Source organism: Bos mutus, chromosome 11 (assembly GCF_027580195.1).
Source record: "Bos mutus isolate GX-2022 chromosome 11, NWIPB_WYAK_1.1, whole genome shotgun sequence".
NCBI lineage: Eukaryota > Metazoa > Chordata > Mammalia > Artiodactyla > Bovidae > Bos > Bos mutus.
In genome coordinates, this window is record NC_091627.1 from 69,822,496 (window position 1) to 69,835,283 (window position 12,788).

At 34.9% G+C, this 12,788-nt stretch overlaps 1 protein-coding gene across 8 annotated transcripts in view; it reads right to left on the bottom strand.

Annotated features, from left to right (window-relative positions):
* Window positions 1–12,788, bottom strand: part of ACYP2 (acylphosphatase 2) — a 178,467-nt gene that overhangs the window by 81,746 nt on the left and 83,933 nt on the right. The window contains exon 4 of one of the 8 annotated variants that reach the window (XM_070379582.1): window positions 9,576–9,628. The exons of the other annotated variants lie outside the window; for them this stretch is intronic. Within the exon in view, the coding sequence (XP_070235683.1) occupies window positions 9,576–9,628 (53 nt within the window). The remainder of the gene's footprint in view (window positions 1–9,575; window positions 9,629–12,788) is intronic. 8 annotated transcript variants of the gene reach the window in all.

A 12,788-nucleotide genomic window follows, 5' to 3' on the forward strand; every position in this document is an offset into this window, starting at 1 on the left:
AAAAGAAAAAGAGCTGGACAATACAACAAAGCTATAGTAATCAAGACAGCATGCTACTGGAACAAAACAGAAATACAGATCAAAGGAAGAGAATAGAAAGCCCAGCGATAAACCTACACACATATACTCATCTAATCTATGACAAAGGAGGAATGAATATACAGTGGAGAAAAGACCGTCTCTTCAATAAGTGGTGCCGGAAAAAACTGGACAGCTCCAAGTAAAGAATGAAATTAGAACATTCCCTAACACCATATAAAAAAATAAACTCAAAATATATTAAAGACCTAAATGTAAGGCTTGGACACTATAAAACCCTGAAGAGGAAAACAAAGGCAGAACAACCTTTGACATAAGTCACAGCAAGATCCCTTTTGACCCACCTCCAAGAGTAATGAAAATAAGAACAAATGTAAACCAACGGGACCTAATTAAGCTTAAAATTAAACTCTTTTGCACAGCAAAGGAAACCATAAATAAGACAAAAAGACAACCCTCAGAATGGGGAGAAAATATTTGCAAACAAAGCAATTGACAAAGGATTAATCTCCAAAATATACAAATAGGTCTTGCAGTTCAATAAAAAAAAAAAAAACACCTAACCCAATCAAAAAATGGGCAGAAGACCTAAATAGGCATTTCTCCAAAGAAGATATGCAGATGGCCAAGAGGCACATGAAAAGATGCTCAAATCAAAACTACAATGAGGCATCACCTCACACTTGGCAGAATGGCCACCATCAAACAATTTATAAACAATAAATGCTGGAGAGGGTGTGCAGAAAAGGAACCCTCTTGCACTGAAGGTGGGAATGCAAATTGATACAGCCACTATGCAGAAGTGTATGGAGGTTCCTTAAAAAACTAATAAAAGAACTGCCATATGACCCAGCAACACTACTCATGGGCATATGCCCAGAGAAAACCATAATTCAAAAAGATACATGCACCCTAATGTTCATTGCAGCACTATTTACAATAGGCAGGACATGGAAGCAACCTAAATGTCCATCAGTGGAGGACTGGATAAAGAAGATGTGATACATATATACATTGGAATATTACTCAGCCACAAAAAGGAATGAAACGGTGCCACATGCAGAGATGTGGATATGCTTAGAGACTGTTATACAGAGTGAAATGAGTCAGAAAGAGAAATTTGCATAATATTACTTATTATGTGGAATCTAAAAATAGTTAGAGATGAATTTATTTGCAAAGCAAATATAGAGACACAGATGTAGAGAACAAAAGTATGGATACCAAGGTAGGGAATAGAAGGTGAGTGAATTGGGAGATTGGGATTGACATATATACACTGCTATGTATAAAATAGATTAACTAACGAGAACCTACTGTAAAGCACAGGAAAGTCTACTCAATGCTCTATGGTGACCTAAATGGGAAGGAAATCCAACAAAGGGATATATGTATATTTACAGCTGATTCACTTTCTTAACAGCAGAAACACAGCATCATAAAGCAACTATATTTCAATAAAAATTTTAAAAACCCAAACAAAATAAAATTAAAACTCTTTCAAAAATAAATAAAAGAGTAATACCTTACTTTAAAAAAAAAGGACAATGCACCTTGCAACATCTGGCATATGATAAGTGCTCAATAAATATGTGTTTACTGATTGACAGGTTTGCTATAAAAGAAGATGTGGTATGAATGTCAAGCACATGTCTGACCAGGCCCACAATAAATGTTAGCTGTCACTCCTATAATCATTCCCTTTAGTGATGACCTGAAGTACCAACCAAGTCTGTAAAAAGGAAAGTCTTCATATCAGGCATTTTACTTAAAATTTGCAATGGCCACTAACCACAAGAAACTCCCAATTGATTAGTATTATATGCTATTACTTTGCAACTAATAAAGCAGGCAACTGATAATCTAATCATATATTATTATGCATTTTCTTAATGAAAAGATAAGGACATATTTTTTATAGACAGTATATATCAGCTACTGCCACAATAATCCTACAGAATAAAGCACCTCAAACAAAAAGCTGGTTTATCCTCATGCTCACGGGTCTATGTGTTACTGGAATAAGGCTGGTCCAGGCTGGGCTTGGTTAGGTGGCTCTGCTTCCGGCTGTGGGTTGGGCTCAGGTTCATTCCACCTGTGTTCACTCTGGGACCAGGCTGAAGGGACAGCAATTCCCGGGGAAAGCCCTTCTTATGACAAATTACCAGTGTGAAAAACCAAAGCCCCATCATGAAAGCATACTTAAAAGTTTGTGTCACATCCACTAACATCCCACTGACCAAAGCAAGTCTCAAGGCCAAACCCAACATCAGTGGGTGGGAGCTGAACAACAGTCAAAAAGTATCCAATAATGAATACAGAAATTTTAAGTAGTTGGGTGTAATTGCATTACAGTGATATATCTGTACTTCTACATGGATTTAAATTCATATTAATGGGCTCTAAAAAGAAAGATCTTATGGTAATTAAGGAGGAGATTCTGAAGAGATGAGGTACTAATGATGAAAATTTCTGATATTTCAATTACTAAATAAATGAGGTAATTCAAGCTTCAGATGTTCATTTATAATTACACAGGAAGTATTTCAAGCATGTTTTATGTTTCAATTGAATCAATGTTTTACTCAAACTGCTATGTCAAACCATTAAAAGTAATTGATATTATTAAAGTAGAAGATAACATATCCTCCTATGTTGTGAGATTTACAGTTGAATAAATACATGTCATTTTTTAGAATTAATATCTGTCATTTAAAAAAATTCATGAGTATATCTAGGGAAAGCTCTAACACACCTCAATTATTCAAAAAAAAAAACCTTTGCAAAATGTATTAAGATTGATTTTAAAAGGAAAATAAAACATTGAGTCAACATAATTGCTTTGAAGTTTAAGCATTTTCAACAAATTAAAAATTTTGGGGTGAAGAAATAGACAACAAAAATACACTTAGCCAAAGGAGCACCAATCTGTTTTCAATCTACATTTTATAAATTATTCAGTGCAGGCTTAGAGAAATGATTTTAATTAAGAAAGATTACACTTGGGTATTAATATGATAAAATATTCTGACATAATATTTTAAATCCATGTGAAGATAACAGAAACAAAGAATTTCTTGGCAATATAAAAAAATAAGTTTAACAGAAAATTTGAATTTTAGAGCTCCATTGTTCTGTATCCGGGCTTCAAGTGAAACAGTATTAAATGTCCATTTTAGGTATTGGAGCCTCCTTAGAACCAACTGCTTTGGTAAAAAATGCTATGAGCTATCTCAACTACTGGATAGCAAGTATGGCATTATATATTAATTACTTCTAATTTACTAATCTATGAATTACTCTTTTAAACTCTAACATGTTATCATTTCTATTCTACTTTCCCTTATGATTCCTCTTTTCAGAAATCCCCAATCGATCGGCTGATATGCTGCTGTTGCTGCTGCTAAGTCGCTTCAGTCGTGTCCGACTCTGTGCGACCTCATAGACGGCAGCCCACCAGGCTCTGCTGTCCCTGGGATTCTCCAGGCAAGAACACTGGAGTGGGTTGCCATTGGCTTCTCCATTGTGTGAAAGTGAAAAGTGAAAGTGAAGTCGCTCAGTTGTGTCCGACTCTTAGCGACCCCATGGACTGCAGCCCACCAGGCTCTTCCATCCATGGGATTTTCTAGGCAAGAGTACTGGAGTGGCTTCACATCGGCTGATATGAGCAAGTCTCAAATCCACGCTCCTCATGGTGGCACACATAATCCTCCGTTATGTTGTCCCAACATATTTTCCATTGCCCCTTGGTATATAGGCATTACTCCTGCCAAGCTGGTCTAGTGATTCAAAAGTATTTTAAGTATATAATTCCTCACTTGCAAAACAGGCATCTAGTACCTCTGTATAATATTTGACCCATCTTTTACTTCATTCAAGGAGATCCAAACAGTCTATTCTAAAGGAGATCAGTCCTGGGTGTTTTTTGGAGGGACTGATGCTGAAACTCCAGTACTTTGGCCAACTCATGTGAAAAGCTGACTCATTGGAAAAGACTCTGATTCTGGGAGGGATTGGGGGCAGGAGGAGAAGGGGACGACAGAGGATGAGATGGCTGAATGGCATCACCGACTCGATGGACATGAGTTTGGGTGAACTCGGGGAGTTGGTGATGGACAGGGAGGCCTGGTGCGCTGCAGTTCATGGGATTGCAAAGAGTCGGACACGACTGAGCAACCGAATGAACTGAACTGAACTTACTTCATTCAAGTTCCACCTCTTATATTAAAGATTTCCTAGTTAACTCCATCTTGCAGGGAGCTCTTCTACCTCTAACCTTTGAAAGCATTTTATTGCCTGATTGTATATATGTAATTTATCACATAGGAGCCTTAAACTGTTGAACTTGTCACATGTATCTTACCATCCTTTTGTAGATTATAATGGCTTTACGTGTAACTTCCATAACCAAGACACAGACCCATCCAAGATTCATTCTCCTTTTTCTACTTATGAATAGAACACTATTTTTCCTTGGATGGCAATGCACTCATTTAAAAATACTCACCTTCCAAAATCCCTGGTAGATGGAAATATGCCCATGTGACCCAAGTGCTGGCTAAAGAAATAAGGCCTCTATTTATAGAGGTCTCCAGTGAAGATACTGTTCATGACAGAAAGGGACATAAACATGAATATGAGGCTTGGAGGTGGAAGAGCCTCATGTGACCACAAGGGCAAGAGCTATACCTAAGGACCAAAAAAACCTGCATCACTGACGACTTCATGACACCACTGTAACAGCCCTAGACTGTCTACCTCTACCCTTCTCATTACTTGAGAAAAACAACCGTTGGGTTCAGTTCAGTTCAGTTGCTCAGTTGTGTCCGACTCTTTGCGACCCCATGAATCGCAGCACGCCAGGCCTCCCTGTCCATCACCAACACTTAATTGGATTTTCACTACATATGGCAAAACATGTAGCTTTGTGTAAGAACATTTAAGATATACTCTCTTAGCAACTTTCAAGTGTAGAATATAGTACTGTCAACTATAGAAACTGTATTTTATATTTTTGATGAGAAGATATAAACATGTCAATCTCTCCAAATTAATCTTTACATTTAACACAATTTTAAGAAAAAAATTCAAGTTACAAAAAATGATTGAAACTTGACAGATTATTCTCACATTTGTTGATCTGGAAGATGACCAACTGTCAGACTAGCCAAAAAATTTTAAGAGGTTTGGCTCAACCAGACATCCACTGAAGCATACTATAAACACTCAATAATTAAAACAGTATGGATCTTGCAAAAGAATGGAATAAATCAATGAAACAAAACTTTAAGGCCTAGGAACAGATCCATTTATTTATACAGATCATTGTTTATGACAAAACTGGCAGAGGCATAACTTATTTAAAGGATTTAGAAATAAATAGATTCCTGTCTCATAATATGTAAGATAAATTCTATATTGGTTTTAGTTTTAAAATAGAAAATACCAAAGTACTAAAAGACCACAGAAAAATAAATAAATAAAAGAACACAGGCCTGAATAATTTTAAAATATTTGTATTGTGAAGGAATTACTAAGCATGATCCCAAAGGCAGAAATCATAGTGAAACCAACAGACTGGATTCATAAAGATGTAAGAATTATGTATGGTACAAACTCCAACATAAGCAATTATCAAACAAGTTTTTAATGGCCTAATTTTTAATCATCTTAGCTTTGTTAAATTTATTTTATAATCAAAACAACGGCATGTCATAAGCTATTAGTAATAATGATAGGGGTATATATATTTACTGACACAAAGATATTTACAAAATAATTATACCTAATTATGTATGGCATGCTTCCAGTTTTATAAAAAATTGTGTACCTCATCATAAATTTACATATTTTATTATGTAGTTAAAATTCTGGAAGAATACATATCAAAATCTTAATATCAACTATCTCTAGATGGTATTTAATGAGTATTCTTTTTATTTAACCTATATCATCTAATTTTTCTAGAAGTAAATTTATATTACCCAGATAATTTTAAAAAATGTATTTAAAAATTTTTTCTTGGTGAAAATAGCCAAGACATAAAAAAGAGATAGTTTCTATTAAACTGTGGTTATTTCTAGGTGGTAGGATAACAGGTGACTTAAATTTTCCTCTTTACATAAAGTTTTTGAATATTTTTATACAGGAATATATTTATTCATTTAATCAAAATGAAATGAACTTGATTTTTCAAATGCATCTGACTATAGTGCAGCTACAAATTATACAACTATTGTATAAAAGGAAATCTGCTAACCCAACGGGGGAACTGACTAATGAAGAACGCAGCACATGAGCTCCTCAGTTTCACACTTATCACCAGGGTCATATGGAATAAGCTGTGTGTGCCATGTCAGAAATAAAGCCATTTTCTTTGTACTCTTTTAGTGTTTTCACTCCTGTTTTGATGCTGGAAGCAGGGAAGTAGACAGTAAAGGCCTACAATGACAAACCACTATTAACATGATCATAACTGGGTTATTCCAGCCCCAGTAAAGCACAGAGAAATTAATTCAGTCAGCAGTCCAAGGAAAAAAGAGATTACATCTGAGGCTCCAGGATGATGGATGAACTCAAACTAAAATTAAAAAGCAAAACAGTAGAAAGTCTATGCGCAATTTGATGCATTATCTATGACAACTGTTTCCTCTAATATGAAAGGCAACCCATCCACTACAGTTATCCAGAGATCATGCTCTCCCTAAGTGTCATTAGCCAGAGGAATTAACAAATTTTCCAAGATTTCAACATCTCCAAAAATAAATAAAAGCTTAGGTAACATGAAGATCAGTTAACAACAACAAAAAAAGTCTCCAGCTTCAAATGGAAAAACAATCTAAACCATGCCCTGCTAAAAATCTAACATGGTTACACCATCGCCCCTCTTACTACACCGAATACCAAATTCATTCATCATTCATTCATTTCTTCATTTGTGTATCTCTTCATTCACCTACAATGAATACCTACTATGTGCCAAGTTCTAAAGCAGGCAGTAGGTGCAGCTTACAACCATCCCTTTACCAAATGTAAACATGTTAACACCCCTGGTTGAAATCCTGCCATATATAAATTAGCTAAAAATAAATTAGAAAACAAAAAAGGACTAAAACAAAATTCCTGGCATCGTGAGAGATACAGGTTTACTCTAACTAAATTTTCAAGCACTGATTGTTCTACCCTTCAGATAAATTAGAGATAGAAATAATGAATTTTAAAGTTGTAGAAGAAAGACAGCACTGTAATGTAGAGAAGTGGTAGATGTAAAGGGTAGGGGAAAAAAACTGGTGAGCCTAGAGTTAAATTTATTCTTTAGTAAGTGAGTCACTTATAATATCTAGGAATTATATATAACCAGTAGAACCTGGAAATTGAACATCATGTCTTCAGAGTAAAATAAAAATTATATTCTCAAACAGAGAAGTAACAGCACTGCCCGTAGCCCGGTCTGGTTATAGAAGACATCAAAGACAGTCTTTATAGTCAGTCTTTCACCTCAGCTAAGCAGAGCATAATGCTCACAGCCTCCATAGAGCAAGAACTTCCCCTAGTTAGGCTTGTCTCAAAACCTAGGACATACCTAAATTCTTTGTATTTCATGTCTGGTCCTGGACATCAAATGTAAATAGCAGTGTAATGTTGTACTTTAATAGTGGATCTAGAATTGAGAACCTATTTACCAGCATACGCAGATAGAAATCTGGTTCTCCCCATCAGGAACTGCTGAGTACCCGATAGCAGTATTTCTCAAACTAAGGTCTATGAATATTATTATTAAAGTCTTATGATATTAAAAATTTTTTTTTATTTTTATGACCATTAAAAAAAAAAAGTTTTAAGGATAGTCTGCCTTTCTGGGATGACCCTGTGCAACTGCGTATTGCTTTATGATTTTTATGCAGTAGTTTGTATGTGCAACTGAGTTGGTTGATTAACATCTAGGAAAGCTATAACTAGAAGGCTTTATATAAGCAAAGAGGTGGAAGAGACTAGCAACATCTCTGACTGTGTCAACTCATATCAATTTACTAGAAATAAGTATGGTCTTCATTTTCCAAAAAGAGTTTCTGTACCCCTGATCCTTAGCAATAGTTGCATCAGATACTAACATAATGAACGTATCAGTTAGGCTAGCTTTTTTCCCAAGTAATAAAGCTTTACACAGTGGCCAAGTGATACATTTTTAATGTGCTGTTTCAAGACTACTCATTGGCAAAGGTGAGGTTTGGTTTGCCTAAGTTCCAATCAGAGACATAAAGCTTTTAATATTGTTTGAATAACATACTATGTAAACAGGCATTTGCTGAGTAAGTATTATCAAAATCCAAATACAGAAAACAGATGAACCATGGAAGCACAGTTAGGGTGACATCTTTCTGCTAAAATTCTCTATATCAATACTGTTTCAGCAAAGCAGTGTCACCCATCTCACTAAATCCATGTTGATTTAAACTCAATTATAATGTTCATCTGAACTGTAATGGTGTTGTCATATTTAATTTCTACATTTGTTTTGATTTTATTTAGCATAAGTTATAAGCATAAAATACATGTGTGCACGCTAAGTAATATATTCTGTGCATACTAAATAACATAATACAAGAAAAATGAGCAATTTAAGTAATATTGTAATAGTTTCAGTCAATACAAGAAGTCCACAGCAGTTTTATTCTTCAAGAAGATAGGATACGTCCCTCAACTTGAGGAACTCTGCTTCATGACATAGGTTAGCTTTATCTAGGATTTAATAGAAAAATAGCATAGTACCATGGTTCTCTTTTTTATTTCAAATGAAGTTGTTCTGCATCCTTGCATCTGTTTTGTTTCCCAACTTCCAAGCTCAAAGTGGCAGGCCATCTGGAGGTGGCCAGAAACGGACACCATCAGGAAAAGAAACCCTTTTGTAACAGTAACTATACTGAATATAGCTGCTGTCATTTTTGTCTAAACTGTCAATTTCTGTAGAGACAGGATGGCGTCAGAGCCTGTCACAACTGGAAGGCTTAATAAATGTTTGCAAAATGAAGGTCATTTTCTCAGCTCTTTTTACTCCAGTCTGGTTTAAAGAAACTGTGTCAGAACCCTGTCTTAATATAGTTACTTTAGCTGTGTAAGAAATACTCTACAAGAAGAGGATAATTTTGTTGATGGAACATATAGTCACAATCTAATAGCAAGTATTGATATCCTTAGAGACTAACCTCTATAGAAGGCTCTCTGAATGATAAGAAACAATTCTAAAATGATGCAAATAGTACATTCAAATTTTCCAGAGAAAATAAAAACATGAGTAACTTTTACCTCCTTTCCATAAAAACCATTAACTGTGAAATAATAAATTCCCCAAACAAGTCAAATCTTCAATATGGAATGAAAAAAGCAGTATATTCAAAGACAGTATTTAAAATACCTTATTTAAATATATTTTAAAAATCTACTTAGCCAGAATAAATGAAAAAATTCCCTATCTCCCCCACAAAAAAAAGAAATATTTTAAGAAAACAGATTTTTTTAAATTCCTGGGTGGTACTAACCTGGAAGCCAGCACACATTCCTAGCTTCGTTCTTAAGAACTGATGAAATACATCTGCAAAAATAAACAGCTTGAAAAAGCTGAGCTTGCCCAAATAAATTAATTAAAAAATAAACCCAAAACTTGTTTTTGTCATTTCCTCAATACTTTTCTCTAATAATGGAGAAATCAAAGTATAATCAACATATACAATCACAATAGGGTATAAGGATACAATCTTACAAATGACTAATCCTATAAAATTTGATTTATGAGACAGAGTATTGCTCAATACTATATGAAAGTCACATTTTTTTCTTTTTACTGTTCCCTGTAACTGGGATCTATTGCAAGACCTGGGGAAAAAAAATCTCTTCTTCCTTTCCAAAGTCTAAACATAAATTCTTATCAGCAGGCTTCCTAATGAGTTAAGTCAATCACTAAGCCACTATTTCAATTTGTGTTTCTGCAGCAGAGCGGCTTTGGAGCTAAGAAAATCACTTCTGTTGTATCCTGCTATTTTGGACAAAAACTAATTTCCTGCCCAACCCTGGGAGTCACATGATTCCAAGCTAATGGAAAGTCTGCTTTCCATCATAAAATGAAAAGTCATGTAGAGATCAAGCTCCAACAATTAAAAAGATACACACACACGCTTAACTTCCATTCACCATTCTAGGATTTAATAACAACATCGTAGTATTCTCAGGGAAAACAAGACTGTCATATAAGTTGAAAATAAGAAGTCCAAGATTAAGGACAGTATATTATTAATATCAGGATCAGCACTTAAAGAGAAAGAAGAAAGGAGACAGAGAGAGATCCACTCTAGGGCTACAGGGGAAAAAAATAACTAAAATGATTTTTAAGTGAATTAAACTATGTAAGAGAAAGAAAAACTTAGAGACAAAAATAAACAAACAAAAATATTAGAGGATGAATCCAACTAGACGACCTCCAACTGAATCATGCAAGGTCAAACAAAAAGCAAGCTCGACATCTCTCCGAGTTGGAAGCATACACCAACCACAGGAGGAACATAGCCCAGAAGATACATTTTACGGATATGTGTGAGGTCCTGGAACATTTTGTGTTATAATCATTTTAGGATTTCAGAAATTCCACAGGATAGCAAGTTTTTCAACCTTCTTTCTCTAATCCACATTTTGACCACTATTCTAATTATGTGTTCAACAATGCCCAATTTTGAATGCACAGAGAACTTGAAAGCTAAGCTTCAAAGGACAAACTGAAATAACACTATTATAGATTACCTCAAAAAATATTATGGAAAAAGTCCAAACTGAAAAGAAGGATAGTTTATAATCAACAAGGATATATTGTACAGCACAGGGAACTTTATTCAATCTTCTATAATAATGTATTTGGGAAAAGAATCTGAAAAAGGGAATGGATGTAGATATGTGTATAACTGAATCATTTTGTTGTATACCTGAAACTAACACAATATTGTAAATCAATTAAACTCCAATAGAAAATAAAATTTTTAAAAAAAGAAGGATGGCATGACTTGTATGTTTTATGTTCCACCCACTCAACTTTGGAGTACTAAAATATACATTTGAACCTTTATTACTAGAGAGTTGTACTAAATTTTGAGTCCAAGCTACTCCAAAAATCCAGCTACTATTATCTTTGTGATTCATACCTACACTGACAAAAATGTATGCAAGATGCTACTGATAATTAATTTTATGTGTCAACATGGCTAGACTATGGTGCTCAGTTGTTTGGTTAAACACTTGACTAGACGTTGCTGTAAAGATTTTTAAGATTTGATTCATATTTATAATCAGTTAACTTTAAGTAAAGCAGATTATTCTCCATAATGTGGGTGAACCACATTCAATCAGTTGAAGACGTTAGGAACCAAGACTAAAGTTTCTGAGAGAAGGAATTCTGCCTCCAGCCTGTGACTTAACTATTTTACCTGAATTGCCAGTCAGCCTGCCTACCCTACAGATTTCAGATCTGCTAGCTGCTACAATAATAAACCTCTTTCTCTTTTTCCATATATACACACACATATGGATGCCCATGAATGCTGTGTGCATTGTGCGTATATACATATATTAGTATACCACATACACATACTATAGATTCTGCTTCTCTGGAGCACCCTGATTAATGCAATGCCCAAAACCATAATAAAAAGTAAGTTTATTGCATTTACTCTAACATTATGCAGATTTTATAACTTGAGGAAAACACTGGCTATCAAACATACAAGATTTTCAAATCATTTGAATAACCTGTGTTAATATGGAGGAAGCCTCTGAATGTTCCCTCTATAGTGCTCTCATTACACATACTAAGAGTTTAAAACAGATTGCACCCCCTACAGGGGAACATTTAGTTTGCATTTCCAAATTACATTTCAGAGTAAGTGAATTTTACTTACTCTACAATTGTGGAAAAGATCACAAGAGGATTCAATTGAACTAAAGTAAATGGATTGGTACACCTGTTTCAGGAAACAAAGACACACCAATACTATGGAGAATTTATATAATGCTAATAGGCAGCAGGTATAAATAAAGGATATCATTCGTGAAAACTACGAGTCTGAGGTCTGTCAAAGCACAGAGGATAAACTGTCCTGTTTTCAAAGTGCCGTTTAGTATGTTCATTTTGAGCCAGACAGAATAAAGGAAGAATTTACTAACTATACCTTTAGCAAAGTGACAGACAACTTAATTAGATGAAAACATATAATAATATGTTTGGGATATAAACATTTTATAAACATCACAAGTCTTGGGAAAAAAAACTTTTTAATTAGGTAGGAAAACAATTCAAAGTCACTCTCTAAGCATAGCCAGCAATGATGGTAAATAACAGATCTAAACTGCAATTCATGACCTGTGCCTCTAGTTCACAACATTATCCATCATAAATGTTTATGAAAAATATTTGCAAGCAAATTGATTGCAATGACATCTTGAGGCCAAGGTCCCAAACTTAAAAGCCAAATGTGTTCAAGGAGAGGGGATTTGACAAAAATGTGGGAAGTGTCAGGTGTAAGAGAGGTATGGTGGGGGGCAGGGTTTGCATGTCCCATCAAAAGGTAAGCTTATATCTGGGACTTCCCTGATGGTCCAGTGGCTAAGACTCAGAGCTCCTAGTGCAGGGCGCCCAGGTTTGTCCCTGGGTCAGGGAATGAGATTCCACATGCTGCAACTAAGTAAGACCTAGCACAGCCAAATAAATACTT